The sequence below is a fragment of the Anser brachyrhynchus genome (assembly GCF_964034855.1).
Source record: "Anser brachyrhynchus genome assembly, chromosome: 5".
Classification (NCBI taxonomy): domain Eukaryota; kingdom Metazoa; phylum Chordata; class Aves; order Anseriformes; family Anatidae; genus Anser; species Anser brachyrhynchus.
The window spans coordinates 511,212-527,633 of record NC_137699.1 but is presented as its reverse complement, the minus strand read 5'-3'; the positions used below and the strand labels follow the sequence as shown (position 1 = coordinate 527,633).

Here is a 16,422-nt window from a genome sequence, read left to right as displayed (position 1 = left end):
GTAAGTCTAAGTCTACTAATATACCTGTCTGTGCTCTTGGGTGATGGCCTGAAAAAATAAACTGGAGGAGAACATAAATCAGAGGGAGTTCCTTTGACTTTTTCTAAGAGGATGGTGTAGTGAACGAGGTAAGTGTGCTTAGATAGCTGTGTGACATTGTGGAAAAACTGGGACGTCAGAAAGAGAGAGGATAGATGCTGTTAAGAAAAGCCCTCATGTTACTTTGCCTCTTCTCCATCCACTTCATGTAAGATTTCATTTCCTTCCCTACTTCCAGAATATTCTAAAACTTAGTAAAATTAGTTTAAAATGAGGCAAATTTCCAGATGAAAGGTGCTTTGCTAGTTCCAAGCATGCTTTCCTGTAGGGGCCCTGAGGGAGGCAGCTAAAGCTTACGTATATGTAGTGAAAAATTGCTTTCAGGTTTGCTGTGTAGAGCAGTTTACCATTGCTAGGGAAGGAGGTGCAAGGGTCATCTACTGAGTCTAGACAATTCCATTAAAGACAGACACCTGTTTCTGTTTCTACAGTTTTTCCAACCAGTTTCTTTCCTTTGTGTAGTGTAAGGGCACCTTTGTGGAGTGTATAGGGAGAAATCCCTTCTGAGGGGCCTTGCCACTGCATAGCAAGGATTGGGAAGACACATCCAATGGTTGTGTTTTATATCTCCACTTTCATTTCTAAAGCTAGCAAATGTTCTTCTGACATGCCTGTGTCCCTCTCTCCCCACAGAGAGCAGTGCACACAAGCACATCAGTCTGCAGTGCACTGCCTATAGCAAAGGGGGAGTGCTATTGTCATGGTTGAATCTGTTCCACCTGGGAACAGATGAAAAATTTTCTCTGCATGTTTTTCATGCAGAAAAATTTAGCTTGCTGCTCTTTTTCTGTTTTCTTTCTCAATTGTGTGAAAGCACCATGAGAGGTTTTCCGAATTTTATTTTTATTTTTTTGCAAATGATTTAAGACGTGCCTCCATTTTTGTTTTTCTCTGGATTTCCAGATTCTGGCTGTGAGTCCATAGCTGTCCTTTTTGAAGAAGGAGTGTTACAAAGTATGCACTATCCAGAACAGTACAGTAATCTGGCAGACTGTCAATGGATTATTTGTGCGCCAGAGGACCATGTAATCAAGGTATAATATGAGTGCTTCTTGAGTCTACAGAATGGAAGTGGGTAGCATTTAGTTGACACGGAAATGTGCAGCTAAGGACAAACAAGATCTAGCAACATAAGCTTGAATAATGCTGCTGGATACAGTTAAGAGAAATTGCTTTCCATCCCAAAAGCCAGAAAGGTTTTGATTTCTCCTTTAGGTTAATAGTAAAATAGGATTTTCTGGTTTATCATGTGTCATTTTATTTTGACACATTTTTCTATCAAATTTAATATGACGTGTCACTTGTGAGAGGTCTGAATGCCACAGAAACCAGACCCTAAAAGAATCTTTGAGACTATTAAAGACATTATTGTAGATAATTGAATTTTAGTTTGTGAATTTAACAAGATTTTTTTTTTTTTAACGTAAAGCTTACATACAAATCTTTTGAAGTAGAAGAGAGTGAAGATTGCTCTTACGATGCTGTGACTGTGTATGAAGATGTGGGAAAAGAGGAGGAAATTGGTTTGGCTTTTGATTTTCAACATATTTTGGGGATGAACTATTAGTCCTATGAATCTCAGTAGCCCTGTTTTACATCATAAAATCAAGTTCAACATTAGAATCTCAGGTGATGTTGTAGGTACCAGTATGAGTACCTTGAAAATACTTACATGTATTGGTTCTTCTGTTCCACTTGTTGAGGCAAAGACATCTAATAACTGTTTGCTGTATTTAAGTTCTATATGGAATGCAATCTGAATTCATGTAAATGAAGAGAAGAATTTAAGACAATAATTTGTTTTTATAGTAATTATGTTGGTCAGATCAGGAAGAGAAAGCAACCCACAGATTTCAGAGTCCAATTTTTCTTCACTCCAGATGTGCATTCATGTTATTCTTACCACCCTGCTGGAGATTCCCCTGGCTTATATCAAAAGAAAGGAAGACCTGTGCCAATCAAATCTTTTCAACACTAATTGATGCTGTTGCTTAGATTAGCACTGGCAGATATTTCAGCACTACTGAAACAGCAATAAGGAAACCAATTTTCCAGTGTGTTCTATATGTAATGGCAACCTAAGAGCATGAGTGCCGCAATAGTATCTTGCGCAACAATGCGTGATTCTCCTTGTTCTTATGAGATAATTACTGAACAGACTGACAGGAATAATAGAATTGTCCTTCAGCCTCAGTCTGGTTATCTATTTCTCTCTTGTGTATAGTTCTTTTTTATTTATTTATTTATTTTTTAACCTTCCTACGTAGCAACTGGAATGCACAGACTGTTGAAAGAGATAAGGATGAAAAACTACCTTCTAATCTGCTGTGAACCTTTGCTTTCTGATCTTTAGCTAAGTCTTGTGGATTTGACCTACCAGCACCTGTTTTAAGCTCCTCTGCTCTGATGCTTGTTGTCTTTCACTCTGATGAAACAGAGACCTTTGAAGGATTCAAAGCTACAATCTCTTTTGTACATGTAACAGGTAATAGAAGTAACTTGGGAGACTGCCTCATTGGGGCAGCACAAAGGGCTCTGTGCTGAATCTGGATATTCAGAATGATTTTGTTCTAGGAGATTTCACATAATACATAGTTTCAGTGAAAAATATTATGAACCTATTGAGACATTGAACAAAGGACTTAATGAGCAGGTAAAGAGAAACAATGGATCTCCCCCAAACCTCAGGGTTTTGTTTTGTGTAAAAGTATTTTGGTACATTTTGAATGGTACTTTAGTACCATGTGAAGATGTAATACAGCCCCTGCTGTAGAAATCTATTCCTTCTACAGAAATGATAATAGGGAAATAAAAATAATTTAGAAATAAAAGTATCATTCAAGACAACCCACTAACACATTTGCTATTCTCATTTGCTAGATTTAGATACTTTGAATTCAACTAGTGAAGAAGTTTTTGAAGATACGGATACGACTGTAGAAGAAATACAGGTTACAATAGGTATGTCAACCTGAGGTATGTTTTCTTCATGGGAATGTGGAGTACCTCTAGGACTTAAATGGTGTTTTCTCCAAATATTTAATGGCTGCAGTCTGAGGTGTCCAAGGATTTTTCATTAAGATGTGTTGAGGAAATAAAAAGGTGAATAGTAACCTTTCTATGTTTTAGCTTTTGAATAATAGAAGGTATTTTTTGCTTGTTTCCTTCATTTTCTTAAGTCACTTAGAGCAATACACTGACATTTTTACAGCCTGTCAGTCAGTTTTACACCCTGCTTCTTGGAAAATAATTGCAAAGTGTACAGGGTTTTTGAAACTAATAACCAGAGTTCTAGAACTTCCTTTTTCTTTTTTTTTAACCTCTAGCAGTTTATGGAGAATGGAATGTGTCCATATTCGTTGTAGGTCTGAGGCTAAAATCTTTGAAGTGGCATAGGATCTGAGAATCCTCTCATAAGCAGTTGCTTTCACCTTGGTGAAGCTAAGTTTTTTGCAAAGATCATCTCCTCATGGTATCTCTAAACATGCAGATGATTTGTCATGAGAAAATTTGAAAGATGTAGCAAAAATGGTGTTGGGAGGGGAGCCTGAGAAGTTGAGGGGTAGCTCTTAAATAGGCTGCTCTTTACCAATCTTAACTTCTAAATACTTCTTGAGACATTTGTCTTTTCTGTTTCAGATGATATTTGTGGAGTGCCTTCAAATCAGCCCAGGTTCATTTTCAGTAGGATAATTGGAGGTGAAGAAGCAGTACCATACTCATGGCCTTGGCAGGTCAGCATACAAATTTCAAATGAGCATATCTGTGGAGGAGCTGTCCTTGCCAAAGAATGGGTTGTCACAGCTGCTCATTGCTTTAATTCTAAGTAAGTACACTGGGATGAACCCTCTGCTGTGAATGTCTGCAATTGCACAGTGCATCTCTGCAGTGTGGTGGTCCTGCCAAGGGAGGCTGGCATGGTTTTGGTTACTACCTACTTGCAACTCAGTCAGGATTCTTTTTCTCTACACACATGTATTAGTGTTACATGGCTACTTAGGAAGCAGCCTCATTCTGTAGGCTTGGTTTTCTTTCAGATCAGTTTACAGAAGAGATGACAAGATATTGTCATCTTGTCATCCATCACCTATTCTCAGGCAGTTTCTCTCTGGGTCATTTGCAGAGCATGATTTCCTCTAGGTAGAATCAACGTATCAAAAAGTTTTAGAATTGCTACATTTATATAAACTATAAGAGGATGTAAAGGAAGATTTTGTGCACAGAGTTGGTGCCATTCCCTTATTAGGAAGCTATTGATCTGTTAAATAGGATTACATGGATGCCTTTCTGGTTTTATTGACAGAAGCCAAAAGGGCAGTCTGTGAGACTTTCAGACTCTTTAAAATACTTTATAAAATGTACTTTAATTATTCATCTCATAGGCTGAACTACCTGGCTGTTTTCCAATTTCAAATGAATCACAAGTAGATTAATTTAAACTTCACATACCTTTGGTCTTGGGTCATTAAAATATTTTATAAAAATCCTCCCAAGATTGCTGATAATTAGATATTCTGGACCAATCTTTAAATAAAGTAGTAATTACTTGAAAATGAGAGGAAGCTTTCAAAAGCCAAGAATGAAAAAGATGCTTAGACATGTATATTTTCTATTGGACTCTGAAATGAAAATGCTGTTTTGAATTTTGGACTTTGGCTTTTAAGTTTCTAAATATTAGTTTGCAAGATTTTATGTCTGGAGCATTGTTGTACTGTGTTGAAAGTACTGCTCTAAGAGCCACAATAAGGAGGATTTTTCTGTCACACATTGCCATCACATCAGAATTTGTGTACATGGCTTAATGTGATTTTATCAGGGAGTTATGACAGGTTTTCAAGGAGTTGAGAGGATTTGGTTAAGATAACAGAGGATGAAATGAAATGTATCTGTTACGTTTCTTCATATCATCTGATGAGTAGTTATGATTTGTTACCCGTTTTTTCATTAAGATAGGGACCAGCGCCATCCCTGGATGGTATTGACCATGCAGGCCTTCAGTCCTGCAGCAGACACTCTTAGTCTTTATAAAACTTATCTTTCTGTTAGTTCACTACGTGTTTGAGATATGCCATGGCCTCATCATGAGATTGTTTCATGCTCCCTTGAAGTCAATGGGAAGATTTCCATAGATTTGTATGGTAGTGTGGTCCTCAGGTGGTCAGGTGGTGTTGGTCCAGGAATATGTAGGGCACTAGTATTTGTTTTGGGTGGGGGAGGCTATAAGATTCTCAAGTTTTATGAATGCTGTTATACCAGCCTGAGAACATGCTTATCTTCTTTTTTTTTTTTTTTTTTGGCAGGGAACTGTACAGAGACCTATGGATGGTGGTCACAGGACTTCATGATCTTACAGAGCAAGAAGGATACAGACAGGTACTATAAATTCTGCTTAATAACAAAAAGCATATCAACCTTACAAAATATATTTTTAGTGTAAATGCATCTTTCAAGTTGTTCATGATGCAGCAATCTAACAGCCTGAATGCTGGTTTTAATCTGCATTTGTACAATATTTTTTATGTGACTGCCAGAGAACTTGCATCAACATAGACCTGTGCGTTCACCATTAATAAAGTGTAAAGCTCAGTATCCTGGAGGATATCTGAATGAGGAGTGTATTGTTTCTAAATTTTGGTAATAGTTGGCTCGGTAATAGTTCCCAGAAATAATGAGGACACAGCTTTCCACTTTGCTCAGACTGGACAAATGTTTTTCCAAGACCCTTTTCCTATATTTGGTGAATGAAGTTTCCTGCACATTTCCTGATCCATGTCCAAGAAGCATAACCTTGACTTCTTAATATAAGAAAACCAGTAACTTCAGCAGCTGCTTTTAAATATTTCTTCCTCCTCAGACATTGTGCAAATGTCCTGAAGATTTATAAAACCAAAGACTCAAATTCTCAAGTCACTCAGCAAATGTCAATGTCCTTGCTTTCCTAGAAAAGATCAGTGAAGCAGTGTATTATACATCCAAGCTTTAACAAAACCACGATGGACTCAGATATTGCTTTACTGCGACTGGCCGAGCCCTTAGAATTCAACCACTATGTGCGGCCAGTGTGTCTCCCTGCGAAGGAAGAAGTGGTTCATCCCTCCAGGGTGTGCGTTGCCACAGGATGGGGAGCACATGAAGAAGGTATGTAGTCTTTGCCCTTTTGAGGGCTGATCAGGCTGTGGCTGTCTCTTATGGTTTGTTCTGTGTTGTAATGTTAATTCTATCTATGCTTGGGTTCCTGGAGAACTGATTTGTTAAGAAGTTTTTGCTTGTGTAAACTCAGCTAGATGTGCACGGATCTGAGTAGGAGTAAAGCAATCAGATAATACAGATTTAGACTATTTGAAAAAGAGAAGAGTAAAGCTGCTTTCTGGAAGCCTTAAATAAGCAGGCTGTATAAAGCACTAGAGATATATACTGTGGACAACAGTCCTGCTCTGGAGGAAGAAAAAGCCGAAGGGACCCAGAGATATTTCTCATTCTTTGTGATGTCAGGTGAGGCAGGCAATGTATCATTAATTAAAACCTCTGCTGGTTTCTAAATTTTTTTTTTTTTATTCAAGACAGAGAAAAGAGTAAAAAACTGCATCAGGTGGAAGTCCCTATCCTGGTGCTTGACACATGTCAGACCTATTACATAAATCTGCCCAGTAAAGTGACTCAGAGGATGATCTGCGCTGGATTCCCTCTGGAAGGAGGCAAGGACTCATGTGCAGTAAGTTGCACACATCACCTTTGCTTTCTAATACTTGGGGCATGGCCAGATGGGTTCTGAAAAGACGGGAGTGTTGAAACCTCCCTAGGAGCTGTTTTCTTGCAAACCGGCTGTAGGTGATTTACAGTGAAACACACCTTAACAGTAGGATTTTAATTACTCATATTGTATAAAAAGGTACATCCCTTGACGAAAGGTTATTTCTCTCACTGCCCTTAAAAACAGAGACACCCAAACACACGAGCAGCCTTGAACCTATTGTGTAGCTGAAGTTATCTTTTAAAAACGTAAGGAGTGCTTTTGGATTGTAACAAGATTCCTTTGTCCTTGTGCAGGGTGATTCTGGTGGCCCATTAGTTTGTCCTTCAGAAGATGAGTCAGGATTTTATACCCTTCATGGAATCACTAGCTGGGGCTTGGGCTGCGGAAGGAAGAACTACCCAGGAGTATACACAAATGTCGCTGTTTTTGTGGACTGGATCAAGCAGAGTGTTAATACTAGTGGTATGTATGAATGCAAGCAAGCAAAAACTGATTAAATGAATCCTTTTGCTGTTGCTAGTGGCTCTTTTTGAGGCCTTTTCCAGGGTGCCATTTTTGTACTTGGGTGTCTAGCACTTTCTGAGATCTAGGCTGTTTAAAATACAACTAGCTGAGTGCCCAGAAGCTGGTGAATCTAAATCAATAGTCAATTCTGAAAATCTTACTACTTCAGGATGTATTGTTATTCCTCTCTTTACTGTATTTCCCCTCCTGATGAACAGTGCTTTTTATTATTGTTGCTTTGCTGCCTCATTTCTAAGGGTTGGAGGAGGTAGGGTGGTGCGAAATGACATGTGATGACAGCTGAGTCCACTTCGAGGAGTTTACTGACAGACTTTGATGGTCTTTGCAAAGTTTACCTGGTGTTTTTTTTTTTTCTTTCTTGTAGATGTTCCCATGTTCATGGTGTAGCTGTCAAAAGAGGAGTTCTGATGGACTACATTGTAAAACACTTCCAAAGTGCAAATGTCATTGAAAGCAACATTTGGTGAAGCATATTAGATTGTGATTGGTGAACAGATTACAAAGTAGCTGATACTTAGCTTGATTCTTGTACTGCTTATTTATCTAAGAGAGACTTTGACCATACCTGTATGTTCTTGGGAAATACAAAAGTTACTCACATGCTTCTGGCACTGTCAGTCTGTATTAGAAGGAACAATAGGGAAAATGAGTCACCATATACTGGATGTCAATCATGTCCTTGAATGTAGCACTGGAGAGAACAAAAATGAAGATGAAATAAGCACTTATGTAAAACAACTGAAGGAGTAGTCAGTTATCTTTCTATTAAGGTCAACGAGAGTGTTACTTCTGGCTCTGAAAGGACCTAGGCAGTGGCAGTAGTAGTGCATCTGTGAGGAGCAGAAGAACATTGTCTAGTGATTAGTGATGTGAGTCAATCAAATTGCTGTGAAAATGGCATTTTAATATGCCCAAGTGAAGGTCCCTATAGGCCTGATCTGACCAATTTGAGTGCTAAAATACTCTTTTCAGCTGAAAAACCTGGCCAGTCATACCAGTAATAAAGGTACCTGCTGCTCGAGCAAGGAAGCTGAATTACAGTGTAAAATACTATTTTTTTCTGGTTCTTACCTATTATTTTTACTTTTTAAAAGCAACGTTTTTTTAAAGAAGTCATGCAGTTTTGAGGAGTTAGAATGTGCTTACTCTATCAATTGCCCATTGTTGTAACAATTTTTCTACATGTAACTGCATCAAAAGAACTTCTGTGCTTGTAGAAAGCTGCTACCAAATGCAGAGAAGGCATAACCATCTCCAAAATAACTCAGGCTTTTAAGATATAGGGTAGGATCAGCAATGAGCCAGGATGGCTTGCATGACCACCACCTTCTGGTCTGCCTTCACAGTGGAATTGTCCATTAGTGTGAAGCCCTATGTATTAGCTCATGTATTCTGCAAGATTTTCAAGGCTTGTTAAGATTAAAATTCCTCTGAAAGATATTTTCTAGACATTACATGAGTTGTTATGGATGTAGGGAATTCTACAAAGTCAGGGCTGCGCTGGGTGGAAATGCTGATCTCAACTATCCACAACTTTTCAATAATCTCTACAACCTGGGATGCTGGAGGTATGCTTTTCATACTTAATCAGAGGTTTCCCTTGCATCAGCCATGCACTCACTTTAATTCCATGGTTGCAATATTTTTTTAGTGATTGAGAGAAAAGAGAATCTGGGTCATAAGCTTAAGTTTTCACTATACTTTTGTGAAGTCTGTATTTAACTGGACTGTTTGACATCAGTTATGTAAAGTATATTATTTTAGGTCGGTTCATCTTGGTTAGCAATGGAAATATAGACTGAGGTCTAAATGAAGTCTTGATGACTTGTCCAATATTTGTAGTGTGGTGTTGCTATGCCTGCAGGGAATACAAAAATGGCTGAGATTCCAATTACTTGTATTCAGGACTTCAGTAATGGTCATCAGAGTTAACAGATGTGCTCACAAAGCATTAGATATCGGATTGTCTTTGGAATCAAACCACTTGCTGGTTGCAAACTCTGTTGCAATTTTCTGGATTGAAGAAAAGTTGATGTTTTGATTAAAAAGTAACATCAGCTTTTCAAGCTGTTGGGCATTTCATATATTCATTAAGTTTTGAAAACAGCAACTAGTATTTGCTATTTTAACAAATTGCTTGTTGTTCAAATAGAAATGTTTGAAAACTCTGGTGTTCTAGGCCAACCACCTTTGGCACCATGCAATAACTGGCAAATGTCCCAATTAATCTATCCATATAATCAAAGAGGTACTGTGTAATCCACATGCTTCTAAGTGAGCACATCTGCTTGTAAATAGCGATTTGTTTAATGCCCAAGTGGCTGCTTGCACAAAAAGATGTGATGACAAGCTCCAATTAGATTTGCAAACTGTGTGGGGAAAGAGAGAAAGTGCAGAGTCCTGCTGTGTGTGGGGTTGCATAGAAGCTCCCAAAGGGAGTTCAGGTCCACCCAAAGGCTTCCGTTGGGAGCACTTTTTGATGGGAGAAAATGGCTATGTATGTTTTTGTAAGGGTCATAATTAGGGTTAGGTTTAGGGATACGTTTAGGGTTTTTTGTTACAATAATGCGCTCCTAATTGGCAGGACTCCTGTCATTGCAATCGCAAATAAAAGAGCTTCACCGAAGATCCTGTCTGAAGGAAATTATTGAAATTTTTCTCACAATTTTTGGCTCATTCGGGATCTTATCGCCTACATAAGAGTTCTTGCCACCACAGACAGGAAGGTGCACCCCGCTGATTTCAGCAGTCCTGTCGGGGGTTGTGGGTTGTCTAGGTATGGCTGCAAAAGGACTGAGACAGTTAATCTGAAGACAAGCTCTGCGAAGCACCGGGGGGAAGGGAGGCCAGCACTGACATATGACAGACACAGCCCAGACGAGATACAGGCACAGGGATTACTGCTGATAACCCAGACTGCGAAGTCCGTGCACAGACCGAGGTAAGGCAAACTTTGCCATATATTGCCTTGGGGTGGGTTTGGGGAGACTCTTGTGTGGAGTGTGAATGAGATGCACTTTTAGTGTGAAGCGAGTGTGGAGTCCCGATATGTGGTTCCGTAGTCCCGCGAGGGGCACGGCCAGATACGGACGAAGCGAAAGATAGATGAGCGAAAGAGAGTCTCGGGGGTTTGGGCCCTTAGGTGTAAGGGTACCCCGAGCACGGTGAAGTTAGGTGCTTGGCAGTACACTCCACCTCTGTCCTAATCCTAGGTGAAGGCAAGTGGTAAACTGTGGGTGGTAAAGTCCACAGCAGCACGTCAGGAAGAGATGGGGATTAAGGGTTCAAAGAGTCAGCAGGGTGGGGGTGGAGACCCCGGGATCGCTAGGGAGAAACTGGTGACGTTTGTGTTTTTTAGGGTCCTAATTAGGGTTATGTTTAGTGTTAGGGTTAGAGTTATGTTTAGGGTTGTTTGGAAAGAGAGAAAGCGCAGAGTCCTGTTGTGTGTGGGGTTGTATAAACGCTCCCAAAGGTAGTTCAGGTCCACCCAAAGATTTCCATTGGAAGCACTTTTTGATGGGAGAAACTGGCGACGCACATGTTTTTAGGGTCCTAATTAGGGGTAGGCTTAGTGTTAGGGTTAGGGTTATGTTTAGGGTTGTTTAGAAAGAGAGAAAGCTCAGAGTCCTGTTGTGTGTGGGGTTGCGTAAAGGCTCCCCAAGGGAGGTCAGGTCCACTGAAAGGCTTCTGTTGCGAGCACTTTTTGATGGGGGAAACTGGCAATGTATGTGTTTGTTGGGGTCCTAATTAGGATTAGGTTTAGTATTACGTTTAAGGTTGTTTGGAAAGAGAAAACGTAGAGTGCTGTTGTGTGTCGGGTTGCATGAAGGCTACCAAAGGTAGTTCAGGTCCACCCAAAGGTTTCCATTGGGAGCACTTTTTGATGGGAGAAACTGGCGACACACGTTTTTTTTAGGGTCCTAATCAGGGTTAGGCTTAGTATTTCATTTAGGGTTACATTTAGGGTTGTTTGGAAAGAGCGAAAGTGCAGAGTCCTGTTGTGTGTTGTGTTGGAGTGTGGCCATGGGGGCCGACAAGCCCCATGGTTGGTGATAACATCAGACTCTTAATGATGAGACCAGGAGGAATGTAAAGTGTTTAGAAGGAACAAAGAAGGGTTATTCAGGAGATGCCTTGCCGTCTGGGACTGCTTGTTCTCCAGTTGTTAAGACATGGAAGTTTCTGGATGTTTGCAGTTGGTGGGCAAAGTTGTTTGACCAATGAACATTTAGTGGAAAAGTACTGCTGTAGAGCAAATGGTATAAGAAGGGAGGCTGTCCTCAATAAGAGATAGTTGAAGTTATGCCCTCAGTGAGAGAGTTCTGTCATCTGGAATGAGCCTGAGAAAGTGCATTTTGATATGGGACTGCCCTGCACTCAGATTTTGTCCTTCCTTCTTGCCTTCCCCTCCTCACCACCTCTCCGCCTTTTCCAGCTGTGAGCATTTCTGTGCTCTCAAGGCCTTTTCCAGGCACTGCCGTGGACCTGCAGTTTGCTGACCACAGCAGCTGACAGATGTGAATTTTGGATCAGCTGACAGGATGGACTGTTCAGGAAGAGCATCCTTAGCCTTTCCTCACTTGTGAGGAAGACATCAAGGCTAATCTGTCCTGTGTCACCCTCATGACAAGCTGATCAGGTCAAGTAAGGCCTGGCTAGAGTGAAGGCAGTTTCATTAACATTAAGCCACTTCATGCACAGTTCTTCCCCCACTTAGCCATACGAGGGTAGTGCTTTGTTTTCACCCCAGACCAGTGCTAGAGTAGTTGTCTGGATGCTCTAAAACAGCATGTGTACGTTCAGTGCATCTGCGAGAAACCAACCAGGGAAGTTAGGAAGATATGCACTACTCCGTGACCTCCTCCAACTCCTTCATTTAATGTTGACCTCATTTTGATATGGGTTTGTCTTGCCAGTTCTCTTCGTTATTTCACCAGATTGATACCTGTATTGACTTAAAGGGAAAACAAGCATAAAGTCAATTGCACTTGCTGTAATTACCTAGCTCTTAAAAGGGAAAGACATTTATTTAATTTGCTTTGCAACCTGTGAGCTCATGAGGTTCATTAATTTTCTAGGAAGTAAATAAGTTCCAGTGTTTTGTTCTGGAATTTATCACTTTTTGTCTATTTCCATTTTAATTCATAGTTCAAGCTCTGCATCCTGCTTGACTGTGCTCTGTGACAGACCACGCCTGGGCCTTTGCAGCCTGGGGGACACTTGTGCAGAAAAATTAGAGGTATTTGTTGCCTCATTGCTATTGCAATTGGTACTGCATGAGTCCAGGAGCACAGATAGCAGCGTTGCATTTGCATTATCTGTCTTTTACTGATACAGGGGTGGGCTTCTTGGGCATGGATGCTAGTGGTCTTGGGATACTTGCCTCTCTCACTGAGTGGCATGAGGAGTGCTCATGGGCATGTCAGCCAGATAGGCATCTTGTAGCCAGGAAGATAAAAGTGTAGCATACTTGTCATCTGTCTTCTAGCAGATGGGAAGCACAACTGGATGAAGAAGCTTCATTTAAAAGAGTAGAAGTTCTCCTGAGGCCAATATATCAGGAGTGCTGGGGGGGAGGGGGAGAGGACGGTGGGATATGTTAGATATTGAAGATCATTTCCCATTCTATTATTTTAAGTAGAGATAAAAATGCAGACTGATTATCTTATCTCTATAAACTTTTTTCCTTTTTTTTTTTTTTAGTATTTTACCACCCAAAGCAAATGCCACACAAAGAGTTGTGGTTAGGAGGCATACAGTTATTTATCTCAGTCAAAATGTCTCAGTTAAAAAGCTATCAGTAGGAGATAATAATAATAAATACATGTGGCATTTGGCTAGATGAATACAAGATTATTCTAAACAGAACATATTCCTGAAAAGAATTATTGTAACCAATTAGAAATCTCCAGTTATGCTTAGAGTTGTAAGAATGTGAAATCAAATTTAATTATGCAAGGTCCCATTTGTGCCAAAGGTGTTATAAAGAATATCTGTACAGAAACATTCAGTATAAGAAGATGATTTGGTGCTATTATTAGCATGCTCAGTTGCACATTTTCTTTATAGTAGTTCAAAGTTTAATGATGGTATTTGTAGGGCTAATTACTGAGAATCTGCACAGCAGACATTGGGGTAGCCATACAAAAAGCATCTGTTTTTGCACTGGCAAGTTATTGATAACTCCAAAGCGAGCTTTGACTAAACTCTTTGTATTAGGTATATGTACAGACAGGTTCTTGAAAGTGGAAATACCTCTTGTTGCTTTGCAAGCCTGATCAGTGAGCATCGTTCCATCACTCATGCGTGCTAGTAGAGGACTGCTGGCAAGCCATCAGCGCTTTCTGGGTTCAGCAGTAAGCTGGGAGATGTTCCACAGAGCACATCTTGGGTGATAGGAATGGTCTGGAGACAGGGAGCAGGGAAACATGGACAGAAAGGAAGGCAAACAGTCAATATTCATATAAATATTCCTTCATAGCCAATTTTCTAGGAACGGTGAGAAGGAAAGCTAAGGCATCAGGTGTGGTCATAATAGCCCAAGATAAAATCCTGGTGCACAGCAAGGGTATTGTGCATCTCAGGCCTGAGGACAAGGAGTTATCTGGGCCACCCTGAGTGTGAACCAAGCACTTTTCCAGCAGCACTCAGTGTATTCTGATCCTGGAGACCATGGTCTCCCATGGAGAAAGCAGCTTAGGTGACGCTGCTCACCAGTGTAGTTGCGGAGGAGAAGTGATCATGAGAAATAAGCTGTGATATTAGAGGAATGTGGGAAGAAAACTTGATGAAAACCCGTTATGTTTGGGATTGACACAGAAGTCAGGTATGGCTCCTGGTTAGGGCTGTGCTGCCCAAACGGTTTTCCCATCCTCTCCACATGGAAGGAATCTGCTCCCCCTTCTCCCCCCTGCAGCACCTCTGGAGGCGATGCTAACATAGGTGAATTAAGCTTTCAAAACCACGCAAGTCTTCCCACTGATACCGTCAGGCCCTGTGAGGGTAAGTCTTTTCTTCTCAGTTATGAGGGCTTTCCTTTCAAAGAGTGCTATGTGATTCCCAGCCCCAGAGATGGCTGTCTGCTGCCAGTAACAATCCCTGCAGGCCACAGCAAAGCAGTTTCATCTTTCAGCCCTCCTGACCTGGCACAGAGGGACCGTCTTTCTTCTCCTCCACCTACCTAGAAGGTAATCGCAAGGCATCCATCTCTCTCAGTACCACTCCTCTCCCCTGCCTCGCCAGCTTCTGTGGAGGTGCAGCTTGGAATTGGGACTGAAAATCTCTGGGTTTGGGTCCTCTGATCTGCTCAAACAAACCTGAGCAGTGACAGGAGCTGTGCTGCGGAGCTCAGCCTTGCCCTGTGTGTTCCCGGGCTTCACACTCAAGTAACTGGGGGTCAGCCAAGGGAAGGCAGAGAAGCACAACACAAGCGCTTCTCCCAGCTGATCTTTCAATCTTGTTGGAAGAGGAGGGTCGAATCAGCTGGATCAAGGGGTCATCCTGCTACTGAGAGTGACTGACAGGAACCTGAGCTGGGATTCAGTTCTTGTATCTCAGAAATCTACAGCTGAGCTGGGCACTCCAGGCTTCCCTTATTAGTTAATGGAGAGGATTAGGTATTTTTAGGCATGACTCACCTGGCCTATTTTAGCTCTCTGATTCAGTGCATGATGAATAGTACTTTATCCATTAACTTTAAAGGGTGTCTAATCCAAGTAGCTCAGATGTGGACCTGTTAATTGATTTATTCAGTTGAATTCTACCCCCGTGTGCCAAGGTCTTTAAAGCATCAGCTGACTTTCAAGGCTGAAGCAGACACAACCAGAAAGAGAGAGGTAGTGCAGAAAGCTGCTCTTTGCTTGAATTTTTTAATTTTTTTTCCAGATAGTGGCATCTCTTCAGGTGTGATTGTTGGTAGCCAGACACTTGAGTTGGCTATGGTCATTTTGTACTCTGAGAGGTACTGGTCCTCCTAGTTTAGGAGCAATGCAGTCTCCTCCACCTGTACGACCTCCATCTATCTGGTGAGAAAAAGAAGAGTTTCAGTTGCTTTCCCTCTGAAACATCTGCTTTCCTGTGGACAAACCCTTCTCTCTCTTGCTCTATCCCTGCCCTCCTTTTCCTCACAGTCCTCCGTTTTGACCCCTCACGATGCAGCCAAAACTGACAGTTCTCTGCAGCTTCTCCGAGGCTGCTACCTTCCTTACCTTTTGCTGGAGTTAAGCAGAGAGGTTCCCTGGCACAGGGGCAAGAAGAGCTGCTGCACCTCTGTAGTGCAGCCAGTGAGACCAGCAGCAGCATGCTCAGCTCATGTCCCATACCCCTGCCGCTCCCTGCAGAAGAGGCTGCAAGAGGGAAGGCTGGGTAAGGGCTTGGCTGGTCCACAGGGACTCCCCAGGGGCGGTTCCTGTGCAGGGGCCAGCCTGGGACCAGACAAAGGCAGAGAAGCACGTCCTCAGGAGTGAAGTATGGAAATGATGAAGCACGCCTTGCATGCCACCATCTTATCATAGCTTATTGTACTGATAGAAACAAGGGCATCCTCCTTTAGCTTTCTGAAGCTGACGTGGGACAATGCCATTTTCCCCATGGGTGGAATTGACACGTGGCACAACACCGAGCCTCTGGCTGCGTGGGGAGCCATACAAGCTCCCTGATGACACTGCAGGCTGCACACCACGGGCAGCCGCTGGCTCCCGTAGCCTGCCTCACAAAGCGCTAGAACAATCAGCTGGCAGCACAATGCTGGCTCGCCCGGTGGTGGACTCTGTAATGACATTCTTGGGGTGAGGACCTCAGAATATAAACTAGAGGTAGTTTATTTGCAGAGTGAGGAATGAGGCAGTATTGATAAATTCAGGTGTCTGATAGAAGAAGGATGGAAATTCTCATTTCTAAGCCTTGCTTGTAACCTCAGTGTTGGTGTACCTCTTCCTTCCCTTGCTCTGTTGTCTGGAGGATTTAGCTTCATCTTTTCTCAGTCCCTTCTCACATCACATAGTTGTCGGTGGCTGAACACTCTACTTGCTATTTCCCTGATCTCA

General features: G+C 41.6%; 1 protein-coding gene across 9 annotated transcripts in view; it reads left to right on the top strand.

Moving 5' to 3' along the window:
- The window catches only part of OVCH2 (ovochymase 2), a 41,678-nt gene extending 29,329 nt beyond the window's left edge, over positions 1-12,349 (top strand). For 8 of the 9 annotated variants that reach the window (XM_080593411.1, XM_080593415.1, XM_080593409.1 and 5 more), the window contains 10 exons: positions 1,003-1,133; positions 1,529-1,622; positions 2,453-2,584; positions 2,980-3,060; positions 3,739-3,925; positions 5,400-5,472; positions 6,042-6,237; positions 6,660-6,811; positions 7,147-7,315; positions 7,743-12,349. In XM_080593411.1, coding sequence (XP_080449537.1) covers positions 1,003-1,133; positions 1,529-1,622; positions 2,453-2,584; positions 2,980-3,060; positions 3,739-3,925; positions 5,400-5,472; positions 6,042-6,237; positions 6,660-6,811; positions 7,147-7,315; positions 7,743-7,765 — 1,238 coding nt within the window. In that variant the 3' untranslated portion in view covers positions 7,766-12,349. Of the gene's footprint in view, positions 1-1,002; positions 1,134-1,528; positions 1,623-2,452; positions 2,585-2,979; positions 3,061-3,738; positions 3,926-5,399; positions 5,473-6,041; positions 6,238-6,659; positions 6,812-7,146; positions 7,316-7,742 lie in introns of those variants that run through there. The other variant, XM_080593416.1, reaches the window with a different exon arrangement.
- The last annotated feature ends 4,073 nt before the right edge of the window (positions 12,350-16,422 follow it).